The 17,170-nt window shown below is 39.3% G+C and overlaps 1 protein-coding gene across 1 annotated transcript in view; it reads left to right on the forward strand.

Annotated features, from left to right (window-relative positions):
• Nucleotides 1-508: 508 nt before the first annotated feature.
• LOC108550877 (flocculation protein FLO11) overlaps nt 509-17,170 on the forward strand; it is a 23,012-nt gene continuing 6,350 nt past the window's right edge. The window contains exons 1-3 of the mRNA XM_017904777.1: nt 509-1,065; nt 2,167-2,364; nt 13,335-13,613. Of these exons, the coding sequence (XP_017760266.1) occupies nt 942-1,065; nt 2,167-2,364; nt 13,335-13,613 (601 nt within the window). The 5' untranslated portion in view covers nt 509-941. The remainder of the gene's footprint in view (nt 1,066-2,166; nt 2,365-13,334; nt 13,614-17,170) is intronic.

Here is a 17,170-nt window from a genome sequence, read left to right on the forward strand (position 1 = left end):
TGAAATGAATAAGTGCATATGTGACAGCGATGAGAATGCGAGTGTAGTTCAATTTATTGTCCTATTTATGGTGGACAGTGTGAAAAAAGTTAATATATATGTATATGTATGTGATGGCTCTACATGGCCTATTATACTATTAGATTGAAATTACTATAGTGGATAATTATAGTACCCAAATTTTCTATAATTTTCATTTAGTTATACCGACTATTTATTTCATGAATGTACATGCAATTCTACCCATTGTATGGTACAACCCCCATTATAAGTTTAAAATTGAATGATACATGACACGATATGTAAACCCATCTTCTTTATTAAAAAAAACACACAAAAATTACTCGAGTATATTTTATTAGCTATATTTCTATTCTTATTTCTACTAGAAAAGATTGCTTTTATCACCTCTTTTTTGTACCAATTTTGCACTGCTAACCTTGTATGAAGCTGGTGCTTTAGACAGTTGGACTAGTTTTTAATTATGTTGATTTGAATATTGGCGCGATGCACACTACCGACAGAGATACCAACTGTAAATACAACACAAACGTTGCGTCATATTGCGCACTGTGTTCCGAGTCGTGTGTCGCGAATCTCGTTTTCGAAAGAGCACGCACACACATGCCGCGTCGTGAAATCAAATCATCGGCCCGGGAAACAAGAGTGCATAAATCGCGTGCGACAATTCTTAGTGTTCGTCAGATGCAATCGGTTTTGGCGCGTGTGGTTGCGTACGTGTCGCGTGACTGTCGATTCACGTATCTGTGCGCGCTCGGTAGGTCAAAATGGCGTGAACCGACCGTGCGATTTTAGGTTATCTTTGCTCGTGGCAAATCACCGCGGGTCCAGAAACAAAGACGCGCGTTTATCCCCCAGTGGTATCCTTGTTTCCAAGTGCTCACCGCGATCCTCCACGTGCGTTTTTGGGCCCGAGTTACATGAGTTATGAGGACGGAATGCCCGCAGGCGGTAACAGTCGTTTCCGCGGTTACCCAGCGCGGATGTCCGAGCGACAACAACTCGCGCTCCTTCTTCAAATGACCTCTCAAGAAATAGTGTCAGGTGAGAAGAACGTACACTACATCGAGAATAAACACGCGCACAGTCCAGCAGCCTCCGACGAAATAACACATAATCAGGGATCGAACAGTACCGCCCCGTATTATCTTCGCGTATCATTTTACCATGAATATTTAAAATGTATTCTAGGCAAATTATTTATTCCGTGTTTACACAATCATACGTAGCTGACAATAAAATTCACTACAACGTAACTTTACGTTACATTGTACATAGGTTAGCCGAAGAATATACTTGACAGATGGATGCCTCGTTTGATCGCGAATTTACGTGTTTATTTCTTTGCTGATACACAAATAAGTAACACTCGCGCGAACTACGCAGCATCTGTGCCTCCCGATAGGCACATAGTTTTCTGCTGTGCGTACTCATTTTATCGGAACAAACTGCAATGCGAAATCGAGGCTAGTTACTTCGCGCCAATGAGTTTTGCCCGCCTGCACGCTCCGCTCAGGGCTGCCAACTGTGCAACTGTGCGACAGTTCAGTATTCAGTCGCCGCGTATAGCGCCTGGCCAGCTTTGATAAAGAAAAGAGAAGGGGCTATGTTAATGTAAGTAATTGATGTGCGCTCGAGTTCCCGCCACGAGAGAATTGACCTGACAGCGGCACCGATTGCCGGTAACTTGTTGCAGCTGCAATTTGCACTAGGAGGCGTTAATACCGCTGTATAATATTCGTGCAACGTAGCTTATCAGTTGCATTGCTCTATATTTGGTATTCCCACGTTTACCTGCCCTCGTAGTATTTATCTCCGCAATTTAGAACACGAAAGTGTCATGGAAAAAGCATTGTATACATCGTGTCTTTGATTCCATACTTGTTTCTTTTATTTCATGAAAAGACACTGATAACATATTCTCACTATATGTATGTGCATATCGAAAAATTATTCGGAAATGAATAGAAATGCACTTAAGATGTTACTATAACTAGATTGTGACGTATATATATTTTTTTAATTGCTGTTACATATGTAGTTGTACACAGAGGGTATCATGTTCGAATACCGTTATATTTTAGCGCTGAGTGATCTAGCGAATGATTAACTCGTGGGAGATCTAACTAATCTGTTTGTTTTCAGGCGGAAACCGACCAGAGAACACAACTACATCAAATACTACTCCAAGGTCATCGACAATACAGCAGCGAGGGTCAAAAGGCCGCTGGACTAGCAAAAATGGGGAATCGGCAGTCCAGGCGTCTATTAATCGCAAAGAAGATTTTCGAGTACGACAGATGCTCGTGAATGGATATGATCTCAACGCCAAGGAAGCGAACGGTGAGTGAACCACATTTCTTTTCACTTTTTACCCTGATTTTTCTGTTTATAGATACACCGCGAAAAGTACCAGATAGTTTATCTCCTATTACAGATTTATCACGCTTCAAGCGTGTAGTTACTGCATGTTACGAATTGTAAATTGTATCTACAACGTGAACTCCAACCTTTTAACAATACTAATACCATTTGCGAGGATTGAATTTCCAAGCTGTTTATAATCCTCGAGTGCAAATTGGAGTATTTGCTCGTAAACGATAAACTTAGATTCTTAATCGAATCGAATATTCTTCCACTATTCGAAATAACGAAATACAATTTTCAGCCGAAATGAATAAATCGAATTTTTCTTTTTTTTTTTTTTTTGAAAGCAACAGAGTATAACCCACGTTGCACAGAACTCTCGATACAGTTAAATATCACCTGACTACGTTTCATTTTTCGGCTACTCCGATGATAAAATCGATATTCAGTCTCTCCCTGGGCGAATTTATTTTCCTAAATAGCAATTTCGAACGTGCGTCTATGAATGCTTACAAGTACGTGAGAATTTCAAAGGTACGTCTATAAATTCTTGCAAATAACACGAAGAATTTTACTCGTTAATATCTCTGTTTCTCTTACCGCCCATGACGAATCGCAGCTGGTCGCTCGTCTGGTGTGTCCTCTAGCGCGTGTCACACATAACTAAACGTAACAGAAGCCAGAAGGTTTTCTTTTGAGCGAAAGACAACATTGCCGGGGTCGGTCACCGCCGTTCGTTCTTGTGTATAGTAGAGACTCTCGTCGATAAATGAAAGCGACGGTGCACGACCTTCCTAAACGCAGGAAGTCAGCGGGTCCGGGTTCATTCATATACAATCCACCTTCGTTGCTCGGCTACCCTTTCTCTGTCCCGTTTCGTCCCATTACCCTTTAAGGTCGAAGAAACAGATGGAACGTACAACTAGTTTCTCTTTCTCTCTCTCTCTCTCTCTCTCTCTCTCTCTCTCTCTCTCTCTCTCTCTCTCTTTCTCTTTCTCTTTCTCTTTCTCTTATTTCCTACAATAGTACAATATTTAATTATTAATAATTTAGTAAAATAATTATTTTAGCGTTCACATGCTAATTATATATTAAACGCGTCAAATTTCTCCCTTTTTACTTTTTCTTGGTCGTTTTTAAAAATTTAATATCGAGAAAAAGTATTTCAAAGACTTCAATTTATTCTTCGTTCATGGGGATTGAAACCAGTGCGTTTTTGATGAGAATTAGAGACCGTGGATAAAAAAGGAGTTTCTCTTGTGAGAATTGTACTAAGAGCAATTTTGAAAATGGAAATGCTATACAGTAAACTTTTTTCGGTTTATGAAAAAGTTACAAGTAATAGGTTTTAATACAGAAATAAACGAAATAGATAAAATCAGCTTTATCTATAACCTTCTCTTTATCTTTGCTTTTGTGGTCTATTAATCGTTACTACCGAAGAAAACAAAGTCTCTCATTTATTTTCTAGTTCCTTAACGACATGTCAAGTGAAACGAAGGAAAAAATTCTTGCATAACGTCCTCTCGCAATGAAGATATTTCGAAAACGTAGATAGCTGTTTTTTCACTTGTAAATACGAAAGAAGACGTATTTAGTGGAAGAATAGATGGAGGAAGAAATTTCTGTGGCTAGAAAAATGAAATAAATAAAGAAGGTTTAAGCTGCAAACATTTGAATTAATTTAAAAAATATAATTTAACGTGGTTTTGTATACACACACCCAAAAAGGAAAAAATAAATAATGTAATATGGATAAAAACAGCATACTAACTTTTTTTGACGCTGGGTATGCTAATTTTCTTTTTTCTTTCTTTCCTCCTTTTTCTTTTCTTCTTTTTTCAATGAGAAACTTAGACTTTGAATTGCATGTATGCAGACTGAAGCAGATTGTATGTAGACTAAAAGAAAACTCAATTTACAGAGTCATGATTATTTTTAAACTCACTTTAATAAATATTGGATATTTCATACAAGAACTGCCTTTTGTATTCCTCTTTAATAACTGCAAATACACCACGTTCCATAAAAATCTGAAATTGAAAAAATTATTAGCCAATATTGGTATCAGAGAGATAATATTCTAATCATATTAAAAAATTGATCAATATTCGACCTTGATATACTTATCTTTGTTTCCTTCTCCTATCCTATTTTCCTTCGACTCCCATTTAAAATAAAAATGCCATAAGAAATTATCTTCAACGTATAAAGCTCTTGTTCCTCGAAAACATGAAAATTCATGGTTCCCAAAATCGAGTACCTGAAACAGAAAAAGGCAGAGTCAGAGATAGAAGATAACAGAAGACCTTACCCGGATTAATTCGCTCATTGAAAGAATTAAGAAAACAAGGGGTGAGAAGAAATTTAAAAAAAGAAAATAAATAAAATAAAAATAGAAGAAATCTGAGTTCAAACATGTGATTTCCTCTTCAGATACCCTGATTAATTCGCTCACCAAAGGAATTAAGAAAATAGGGGGTGAGAAGAAATTTACAAAATAAAATAAATAAAATAAAAATAGAAGAAGAAATCTGGGTTCATACGAATAACATTCCTCTTCAAATACCCTGATTAATTCGCTCACTAAAGAAATTAAGAAAATAGGGGGTGAGAAGAAATTTACAAAATAAAATAAATAAAATAAAAATAGAAGAAGAAATCTGGGTTCAGACGAATAACATTCCTCTTCAAATACCCTGATTAATTCACTCATCGAACGAATTAAGAAAATAGGGGGTGAGAAGGAATTTAAAAAATAAAATAAATAAAATAAAAATAGAAGAAGAAATCTGGGTTCAGATGAATGACATTCTTCTTCAAATAGCATGCGAGACGAACAGCAGTTCGCTTGGAGATTACCCCCCTTGGTCACTTTCCCTTTTGGCGTATCTTGCGTGGTTGCATAAGTGGGTCCGAATCTCCGGCAAAATTGAAATTATTCCACGACGCGAAGGTCGAATTTAAATGATGCCGTAGGATATCGTGACGTAGCTGGAAGCGAATGGTGACCAAGCCGTAAGCCAGCACGTATACCGTACGGAGACAGTGTCTCCTCGGCGTAAGATGCCTAATAGGGTATTCACCAACACTCTAGTCACAGGTGCACGACATCCTTGTTGTTCAGGGGTTGCGGAGGGATGAAACATCCAGCGTTGGGCTCGGGAGGGGCGGCAGACAACTCTCGTACAGATCAATACTCGAGACAGGGCCGCACTGTTCCACATAATTTTTCACCTCTGACTGCTTCGGATCTAGGATTTTCGGCATTTCTATTTTTGATATTTAGAAATTTCTTTTAGGTTGTTTCTTTCATCTCAGGTTGCCTTTAACAGCCGTTTCTTTTTGATATTTTAATTTGTATTTGAAACTTCAAAGGTATAAACGGAATTGAGGTAATTTCAGAAAATTTACTCGGTGATCGATTTTAGTATTTTTTTCTAATATTTTTCCGAATATTTCTAGTCTAGTTTCTTGAATATTTTTCCAAATATTTCTAGTCTAGTTTCTTGAATATGTTTTCAAATATTTCTAGTCTAGTTTCTTGAATATTTTTCCAAATATTTCTAGTCTAGTTTCTTGAATATTTTTCAAAATATTTCTAGTCTAGTTTTTTGAATATTTTTCCAAATATTTCTAGTCTAGTTTCTTGAATATTTTTAGGAGACCATCGATGCTAGTGTTATTATGTAAAATTATAACGGTGATTAATTTTAGTCAGGTTGCAATAACTTTGTTTACAGATAGCGTATGTACCTGTCTATTTCGAGTGGAAGACAATTTTAGGGATATACGTTATTTTTGAAAATAATCGTGAGTTTAAAAACTGTATAAATTTGTATGAGATCATTTTCTTTCTAAGTCTGTGAGATATCTTTCTCGTCGAAATGTTATTTTCTGTTGTGGTAATTGAGATCTCCTTTTTGTAGTTATCAATCTTTACGTTGTGATGACTTTATGAGTCATTATTTTACTTTTGACCCGTGAAAAATTTATTCTTGTATACACGTTCATTCACAGTTTTTGTTTCGTTTGAATGAATAGTTTTTGCCCCTAGAGGCACAGCCTAGTTTTATAATCACCAACGTATATGAGAGTTCACTATAGCGTAGTATAAAATAAGAAATCAGTCAGATAAGTGCAACCTTGCGAGCTATATGTTTTGATACATATATATAGAGAAGTTTTAATTTACAGCATTTGAGATGATATTTTAGAATAATCGTAATCGTTAGTTGCAATGCAGTCTGAAGTAATATTTAAAATAATTTTAAATTCAGGGTGGGGCCATTTGTAATATTCAAAGAAATATCCGAAACAATATTTATTCGCACTAATATTTAAAGTAATATTTGAAATAAAAGTGGTGCATATATTCTTCAGTTTTAATCCAATCGATTTTATTTTATATTTTCATTTTAATTTCGAGTATACGTTGTTCTCTTGTAATATTGAAGGCAATATTTGACACAGGGCCGCAGTATATACGATACAACTTTAAAATCCACCTTGAGGTTTACAGCATGGTATATTCCACTGAAATATTACAAAATGGATGGATAACACGTTGAGAAATAATATATATTAAATTCCTCTGAATATGGTACAAAAATATAAATTTATTAAATTATGCAAATTTATACACTAACTTCTTAGATGTAATAGAAATAACAACCAACTTCGTTTTATTACTACCAGAAGGAAACTCGAATAAATATAGCAAATGAAAGAACAAGAAGAAACGAATTTTTTACGAATAAATATACGAATAAAATTAGAAGAATCTTAATATCTCTAGATATTGATCGAATCTCTTTAGATTCGTATTTCCCTCGTATTCAATTTTAAATTCCTTCCTAGCTCTAATTTAATACTCATTTTAACTCACACAAGACCCACGCTTCAGGAATTCAAAAATATGTATCCTATAGTATACATTAAAATACAGCAAATAAATTCTCGTCCCACGCCATTGTCTCCACTGGCGTACGTACCACTGGAGAAAACCGACTGGATGACAAAAAAAATCCATTGAAATAATGGCCCGTAATTTATCTGGCAAAATTATAGCGATTCCTGGAACGATTCACTTTCCCTGAATATTTCCACGATGGCGGCCATTCCTAACGGAAGTTCGGCCCTGGCTTACCTGCGAGACGATACCGACGACAAATCCAATGTTTCCACAGAGAATTTCGAACTCGACTTTAAAGCCGAAGATTCGGTGTGCCGCCGTGCCAGGCATTCTTAAGGAAGTGGTCTTTAATGCCAATGGGCGTTGGACTCGCATACGCGCTTAAAGGATAGTCCTCTTAATAACCGCCTATAATCATTTCCATATACCCATCCCCGAACCTGTTCGCAATTTTCTACCACTCCATATGTCACAACCATTCCGGCCTAACCTAAAAAGTCTAGGCGATATTTTTACTCGCATAGTAACTGGCTGAAGGTCAACGTACTAACGCAAAAAACATACATACAACTGTCAACGATACTCTGAAATGACATACGAGCTAAAAACATCGGGATATATACACGAGCAGGTGTATATATATAAATATATACGTGTTTTTCGCCCGGATCTTTCGATTTCGTGCGCTGGGGCGTTTTAAGTTTCCCTTTGTCTCTTTCTACGCCTCCATCGGGATCGAATTATCGCGGGACTGTATTCCTTAAAAATATTTCCCAACCCAGTGTAATTGGCCCAAGTTTGCGAGTCGAATCCCCGAACCTAATGTAATTAAAGCGAATGCAGTTTTCATCGGATCAGCCGGGGAAGAGGAGGCGGTATCGGGCGCCGCCCGTGTCTTAAAGCCGATAGACCAGTCAAGAAATGACGGGCTTGTTTATCGCGACGTCGGTTCCAAACTATTTTAACCAGGAACCGTGTGTGCTTGCACGGGAACAAAACAACGTCTGTGTCTACGTGACACCTTTCTCTCCGACGACCTTCCATTTTCTATGGAAAACATTGTGTGATCCTTTGCACCCGGTGCAATCCAGTTTCCGATAGAATCGTCTGTGTTTATAACATCCGTGGATATTATGGACGAATATGGTGCTGTTACAGGGAATTTTGCGAGTCGTCGAGAAAATGAAGGTTGCTGAATCGGTTCCCTGTCTTTTGAATTTTCGTTCTCGTTTTGCGTTCCAATTTTTCCTACGAAATTAACGAGCTTGTCGGATTAACGGATCATTGGAGTGGCCATTGAAATTTTGTTTCTGGGAAATTAATGGGTACGATAGGTAAATCGTTTCCCGGATTATTGGAATATTAATGACGCTTCGTTTTTCGCAAAATTCGAGGCTATTACTTTTTAATGAGTGAAATTGATGCTGTTTATGCTTTTGTAATTATCCGTTTAAATTATGCGAAGTTGAGGAGATTCGTATATTCTTTCATTTGAAATATACAAGAGTATTTCTCATTTTCTGCTTATACCTTGGGGAAGCCAAGAAATGGCATTTCGTGTATGTTAGAAAGAGCCCAGGCAAGCGTCTGAGAAGAAAGAATTTTGTCTTTGGTCAGTGTAATGGTTGTTAAGAAAACAATTTGAATACCTCGTGTCTTTTAGTCGATTCGATTCAACTTGAAATAATTCTTTCGAAAAAGGCAATTCGTTCCGCATGAGTCAGTCTGAGTGGTTCGGTACCTAACTGTCAGGTGTGCCAGGTGCAATTAATACTAATCACGGTGACACGGTACATTCGGAAATCATTATAGTTGCTTGAGATCACGCTGTCCCTTTTTTCTGTTATTTTCATTAACGTTACGTTTCAGAAATGTTCCCTCCTTTTTTCTTCTCATAGTAAATTTCGTTTTGGCCAAAAAACGCCTTAAGCTTCATACACAATTGCCTGAGGTCATGCTGTTATTTTTCTTTGTTTTTATTGTCCTTGTTATTTTTCTGTCATTTTCGTTAACATTACGTTTCAGAAATGTTCCCTCCGTCTTTCTTCTCGTAGTAAATTTCTTTTCCTCGAAAAAAGCGCCTAAAGGCTCGTACACAATCGTCACGTCTCGAATTTAATGGAACCCACTGTTTTCTTTGACATTTCTCGCCGAGTAAATATTTTGTATAAGTTTCCGCGTCATCCTTTTGAATAATCCTTCAAAAGTCGTCACGTCATCCTCGCCACTCCACTAAAAGCCCTTGAAAGGCTGCAGCATTACAGCTTACCCGTAAAATTTCAGGTTACAGTTGACAATCCAAGCAGACTGCTGTGACTTTGCTAAAAGTTTCTTGAATCACCAGGCAAGAGTTCTATAGTTACAAAAATACTCTACATATATACTGTACTTCACAGCTTTACGACCATCTCGACACTGAATCTTAAATAATTATTCCTCCCTTCTCCGGCTATATTTGCAATACCGTTATCACCGTTATTAAAACCCACTGTTATTACATCTTCATGAAACAACATCGATCGTACATCGAGTACGTCTGGAATACTCGAAACTGAAACTCGAATCTGTTAAATGGAAATGCACCTACATTTTACCACTGACAATCATCGAGGACGGAGAATAACGATTGCGCGATCTTCTTGCATAATCGAAATTATCAGGTTCGCGTTTATCGCGAGTCCATATCGGGTGAAAATTTCAAGTGCGAAACCTTGAACGACGTTTTCCACGTGATATTAATCGCCCAAGGATTTCTTGCATTGCCGGTATCAGCTACTATATTATTCTCGTTTCCTGTTTTTCGGCTGACGAGAATGGGGCGATTCGTCGGTCATCGAATGTCGGGGAAATTCTTTTGGAAATATACGGTGTAAGAGGGACGAAAATGAGGCTGGAGATCCTGGAACGCGAGTTCCATCTTCGTCGGTAAATGGCCAGCTTTATTCTAACGGCAGAGATATCGATCGGGAAGAAAAGCAACGAATGTCGCAACTTCTCGACAAGGATCGCATGTTACGGGTTTACATGACAGGATGTTCGTAGTCGACTCCCTTTACAGGAGCTCTCGGTGAACATCGCTACTCGGGGATGACGAATTTTTTCCTTTCTTCGGATAAAACACGCAGATTCTCAGAGTCAGTTCCACTAAAGGTAGGATTTAGTCATTGGATCGATCATTTTTCTTTTTGCTAAACACGCATGACTCTAGTCGTGTTGCATACGTCGGTTACGATTCTTCGGTTTATGCACAGACACGGTACGTAATTATTCTTTCCTCGGTAATTCTAGTTAAAAGGAACGAAATGAAATGAATAAAAGGAAAATTCGATTCTGAGATGTTAAAAAAGTTTTGTATAATAATTTAACGTTGGTAGTCTTCCATTTTTGCATTACTGCGTAATTCCAGTTTGGAATGACCCACCGCCATTTTGCTGGCAACGATGTAATCTAAAATAACTTGAAACACATAACTAAAACATAAGGAATAAATTTATATCGATAAAGTATATAGCTCTAATAAATGAGAATTGATAAGGAAGATATGCAGTAGTTTCGTAATTCGCTGCGAAATATCTATAGACCACTTACTTAACGAGATACTAACATATTCTTGAAAAGACAATGCACACCGAAAAATATTGACAAATTTATTTTGTGAGAACGAACGAATTGCAGGGTGTACGCGTTGATGCTTACTCGCGTTGAAAGAAAGAGAAAAGGTGCAATGGTGGGGGGTTGGTTGCGAAAATGTTATTGTCAAGAAACTCGAGTATTTCCTTCCATTTTTGTCGTATCTGGTCGCAGACGAATGGCTCGAGATAATCGGGAAAAAGACGCGACAAAAAACAAAGTGACCACGACAATCATGTCAGTCTATCTTCTTTAAAGTAAACGCTGCTTTTCATGTGTGTAAATACCCTGAGAGCGTGTCTCGTCCCTTTCGCATTCGCCAGTAAGCCACACGTCGACCGAGCACGCCAGTCTTCCCCCCATAGCAGTTTGATATTCTACCGAATCGTGTTTTCACTTTTCCAGCTGTTCTACACTTTCTTTGTTTCCCATTTATTCCCGCCTCCTTTTCCCCCAACTCCCTTTTCCCCCCCCCCCCCCCTCCTCGTTACTTCGTGGCGAACGTAACGATCGTAGATATCACTGATTTCATCCTGCGATTTTAAAAGGTTTGTTTTTGTCGCGGTCGACCCTTCCGTTTTTGGCAGACGCGCACGGCCATCTTGATTTATTGCACTGGTTACAGTCTGGCCAATTTACGAAACCAATCATCGATCGACGAGACACTTCGGACTGCTCGTGTCGTACCGCGTCTAAATAAACGATTTCCCGAGATGAAACGATTAGTTCTTGCACGAGAATTTTTCAAACACGCGTGTATATGACACTGAATCAAGAAAGAATTAGTTTCACGATAGATTTCGAGTGGATATATTAAACGCTTGTTAAATGTACGAGAAACATTCGAGGTAGAGTGTCTTCTGATTCCCTTTCGAGTTTTTCGATACTCGAAGCGTGAAATTATACACGAATTAGAAAATATACGTCGTGGTGGAAAAACGAAAAAGAAACGGACGTGAAGTAGATTCTGTAGAAACGTAAAATCGGTTACACTGTCGGAAGAACTTTCTAACTTGGCGGATCCGTTTGTTTTATGGACAACCATTGATAGACAAAAACGAAAGAAGGGACAACTCGTGGCGATATTCGATCGTTGCTTATCCTCGGATCCGTGGATTGTCAAAAGCAGAATTTTCGGTTCTGTGAAAAACTACAAAGTTTTTGCGCTTCTTGCCTACATGAGTGAATGCCTGTACCCTTCTACAGCTCTATTTAGCTCAGGGCGCGCGGACACACTCGGAAAGTAAGCGATAATGCGACTGGTGAGCTGAGCGCAGGAGCGGCACGTGAGGAAATGCTGCCACCGACACATGTGCAGATACAGGATATAACTATAGGACGTGTACGCCTTCGTATATAGATACCGTGGTCGAACACACCTGCACGTTCTTCTGCAGTGTGGACCGTCTTGTAGAGCGCACGACCGACAGTGTCGTTGGCGGGTTCAGCCTGCGTCCGATTGGCGAAAAAGAGCGCTCCTAGCTCACCGTTGGTGGGGGACGCGGGGAAAGGCGGAGCCAATCGTCGACATAGCGACGCAACATGGCCTCTAGTTCGCGAGGGGCCGTGTTCGCGTGCACGTCGAGCACGTACACGTACGGACTTTCCCCCGGCGGACCGACAGATGTCGCCCTGACCACCTTTGAATCGTCAAGATCGGCGTGACAATTGGTCCCACAAGGAAAAAAGAAAACCAAGAAAGAACCTGTTTATTGAAAGAAAAAACGTGATCAGATATCAATACGGTCAAAAGCATTTGTGGGAATGAGTTGAAACGGGATTTAGTATTGTCCGTATTATCAAGCTTTAGAGGACACCGGGAATGATGATAGCTCATCCGTCACGTTTCGAAGAATCAAAACTCTTACTGGGCCTTTAAGAATCTTTCTCCTCGTGAGAAAGGCCGTTCCTTGCCAATTAATTGTCGCTTAATAACACGTGTTAAATTGTATCGCCGAGACGTGCGAGAAGAGAAACAACTAGGATCTTAAACGTATACACGCGTGAAACTGTGAAGATACTAGTCAAATATCTCAGGGAATGTGTTGGTAGTGCGTGTAACTATCTGTCGAGACTGAAAATTAGTGCGAAACTCTCGAGTGTTCTTATTGTTCTTCATATTGTGTTTGTAAAGTACGTAGACTTTAAGTGGAATAAAAAATATTAAACCAATAGGACAGAGAGAAAAATGTTAGATTCCTTAGGATACTGATCAAGTAAAGTTAAAATATCGAAAAATTTTGTGTTCGTTCTGCTGAACATTTACCTCGAATCACGGTTCCATTGTTCGTATACATTGTACGCTGTATTCTTATCGACACCCAGACATTTTAAACGTTTCAACCGAATTTCGGGAAATCACGCCCATAAGCCTTTATTTCTGTTTTATTTGTGACTGCAGATATTACAGGTGTGAGTTCACCTGATGAAAGTACAACGGTTGCTCCTGATAGCCCATGCTCTCCGGCTGAAACGAGCGCATCAGCGCCGTCAAACGAACAACAACAACAAGAACAAGAGCAACAACAACAACAGCAGCAGCAGCTTTACGAACATCACCATTCTCAATTTCAACAACAACAGCAACGTACGACCGGAAGTGCGCCAGCCGCTGCACCGCACGTTGCTGAGGACAGTGGAGCCCCCTGTGAGATGCGGAGGACACCACCGCAAAATAAAGGTGAGTCGTGTGCGGTTTACACAATGATATTATCTTTCTCTCTTTATTTTTTCCCCCCAAATATGAAAAAATGTTTCATAATCCAAATGTAGCATTTACGTAGAGTTTAATCTTTGTATCTACGTTATGTTTCCTTAATTGTTGTTTTGATATCGAATATGAAAAAAAAATAAAGTGAAAAAATTAATTTAAATGACTTTAAAATATGCAAAGCAGATTTGCAAGTCATACTAAATTTAATTATCATTGTAATGACATCAGGATACTCGTGTAGATAATCATGTATCGAACAACGTATTTAAATCACGAGTCTCGTTTCAATTAATAAAGCTGTTACTTAATTTTCGAGTGTTTTGTAAAAGTATAATTTTATGTAAATCAACAACAGTTGGAATTTTTTTGATTCAACAGTCGATAACAAAGTATAATCGATGTATTTTTTTCGTCAGAAAATAAACAAATTTTAAGGAATGCTTTAAAATGAAGAAAAATGTGTTTCTTTTATATTTGTTAATATTCGTTGTTTATTGATAACTACTTATGCATATGACTTGTTTTATCGACACGATCAAGTTCGTATTTACCGACATATGCGACTGTTGCTCAATAAGTTCCTGTTCGACGAATATGATAAAGATGCCGAAGTAAAATTAAAAACTACGTTTAAAAAATGCTACATCTGTATCTGTTTTCATTTATAATTTGCATTATCGATGTTATTCGACATAAAAAGTAAAAATAATTCGGGCTTCTCGAAACTGATAATTGCTTCTAAATATAAATTGAAAAAATGCTCAAAAGATGATTTAATTAAAAATGATCATTTTACCAAATTCCCCCGAGTCATCTCATAAGACAACATTATCCTAATTACCGACATATTTCATTAACGCTACAAGCAAATTCACAATTTAAAAACTTTTAAAAACTTAAACAGGACATACACGCGTGTAACAAGTATAATCTTGTTTACGCGTTTGCATTGGAAGAAATACTTGGAACGAGTGGCTAAAAAGATCTGGAAATAGAATCGTAAAACAGGAAAGTAATACTTTCGCATTCATGACGAGAAATCATCTTGCCGGATAAAATTCCGGCTGCATTGCGTATATATAGTTGCAAAGCCTTTCTTTTCATCGGGGATCCTAGCGGTATTATAAATATTTAATACAGTCGTAACGCATCTGTCCGCGCGTGCGCGTACAATGTACCTCTCGTGTAGCAGATGAACACGCGTGAGCGTGCAATCACTACCGATCGGTAATAATAGCGAGCGATGCAGAAACACCACTTAATTAGACGTGACATTCCCCAGTAGTGACGCGTCGGTATCGTGCGCGCGATGCAGTGCCGCGCCTGGTAGAAGTTGGTCGAGACGGAGACGCGGCGACACAGTCGCGAGCCGGTTCCTCTCTCTCTCTTAACTCTCTCAGTGTCTTCGCTCTAGCGCGTTGTGTGGGAGCCGTACGAGTGGCAGTAGTGTACACACGCTGCTTCGGCGGCTACTGAACCTCTTGCCTGTCGTCATACTCGATCGTCGTACTGTCCTCCTCGTCCACTCGCGGTAATCTATCGAGGATCCTTATATCGGTAGGATCCGTGGTAGTCGGTGATTCGTCGCGGGAGCAGGTATGCGCTCGTGGTTACGTTCGTCTACGCTGGAAACCCTCTGGCTGCTATCGGATGACCCAAAAGTACCGTTACTAGCAAGTACCGTCGACCACGTGGCTCAGCGCGTGTTTCTACTCTCTTAACGTGCGTCGTTCTGTCGAGTCGTCCCGTTTGCATCGATATTAACCTAGCTGAAAGAAGCGTCATTCGCGAACCAGGAGTGCCGAACCTTGGAATACATCTCTTCGCTGGTCTCTTTACTGTCGAACGAGAGAGGGACAAAGGCAGACTTCTCCGAGGTGAGAGAGAAAGGAGTGGATGGGAGAAGGGGTAGAAAAAGAGGGAGAAGGTGGAGAGCGAGAGAGAGAAGGAGCACGCTGACTGGCAAGTACATTGGACACGTTTGCGCTCGCGGGCTGCGTCCATCGACACCACTAGGGTGATCGTACCTCCGAAAGGGGTCTGTGTTGCAGTTATTGCAACAGCGCACCATTTTCTAACTAGCTTGCTCGGATTATTCGTCTCTTTGTTATTCCTTCCGAAATCCAGACTTCAGCGTCGTTCCATACATCGCGTCGAATGTTGCGGATAAGGTACAGGTGTCTAAACGATTCCCGATTAATATTCCAGTTTCGTTAGCGTCCATGTCGAAACGCGTCGAGAGGGAAAAATCGCGTCGGTATCGTCGTCGCGCGGTTTATTCACTGTTAACGCAATCGAACCGAACACTGGGAAATATTTAACCGCGGCAATTAAACGTGCGTGTATAGTGCGAGGAACAAAACCGGTTGCGTACTTTGTCTCGTGCATTTCACGGAACATGTTGGAAACACGATATACCGTGTTCAGTGCGCTCGCTTTCAATGTAGCCAAGTCTTTTAAACTTCGGCTTAAACGATATGCTAATCTTTCACGGTATAAACCAATGGGTAGACCGTAGGAGGAAACAGCTACACTTTACGGAGTAGTATCTCGGTTGACCTTGATTCTCGTTCTAACATTTCGTCATTGTACTGATCGATAACTAGATTTAAATCAGCACTTCATTTACCGACCGGCCATTACGAAATATTCGTCTATAGAGCGTATTTCAATCGCAATATCAACATTTCTTTTTAAGGACGATAACGTTAGTACTTATCCAACTTTAATACTAAATTTATTTTCGCTTCTTTTTCTTTACTTCTTTTTGTTCCCCGAAGAGATGAGAAATATCGTAAAGTTTACTAAGTTTATCCTAACCTAAAATATCCTATACTCTTATCGTTATTTTTTTGTTCCTTTTTGGTACGATTCGCGCGACATGGCGCGTGTTAAAAGGCGGTCGTCATGTGTCAGTTTATGTCATCGATTGTACAATTATCTTTGCGTGCCAAGTTAATGAACTTCTCGCGCAAACATTATCCGATAAAGCGCGCAACGTTATCGGTCAAAAAGACCGTGGTATCTTTATTCGTCGAATAAAAACTCGCTCTCGGTTCGTGTTTTGCAAGGTCAGGAACGAAACGAAAAAGAAGAAACAATTCTCCGCTAATATCTCTCCACGGTACAAAGTAATTTTCCCCTTATTTTCTACGATTCCCTCTAGGCTATCTTATCGATCTTCAATATTGATCTGTTCAATATTGACATTGTACTTAATCTCCTCTGCGCGCGCAAATTCGCGACAATTCGTATATAACGATTATCGCATCGCATTTGCGTAATATTTGGCGTATTACACGGATAAACGGTGAAACAACGGTTACATCTCGATCAGCGTTACGCGGCTGACAAATTTTTCAACGCGTTAGAGAGACTTCTTCTGCGACGCAGGAAGCGGCAGGGTGGAGTACACGCTAGGAAATAATATACGTTGCATTCCGAGAAGCACGTACGTTGAATGCACCGTGATATTTGCGTATCGTCATTTCGCGGTAAGAATGCTCCACAAATATGTACACTCT

The sequence above is a fragment of the Eufriesea mexicana genome, unplaced genomic scaffold (genome assembly GCF_001483705.2).
Source record: "Eufriesea mexicana isolate 0111107269 unplaced genomic scaffold, ASM148370v2 scaffold3255, whole genome shotgun sequence".
Lineage (NCBI taxonomy): Eukaryota > Metazoa > Arthropoda > Insecta > Hymenoptera > Apidae > Eufriesea > Eufriesea mexicana.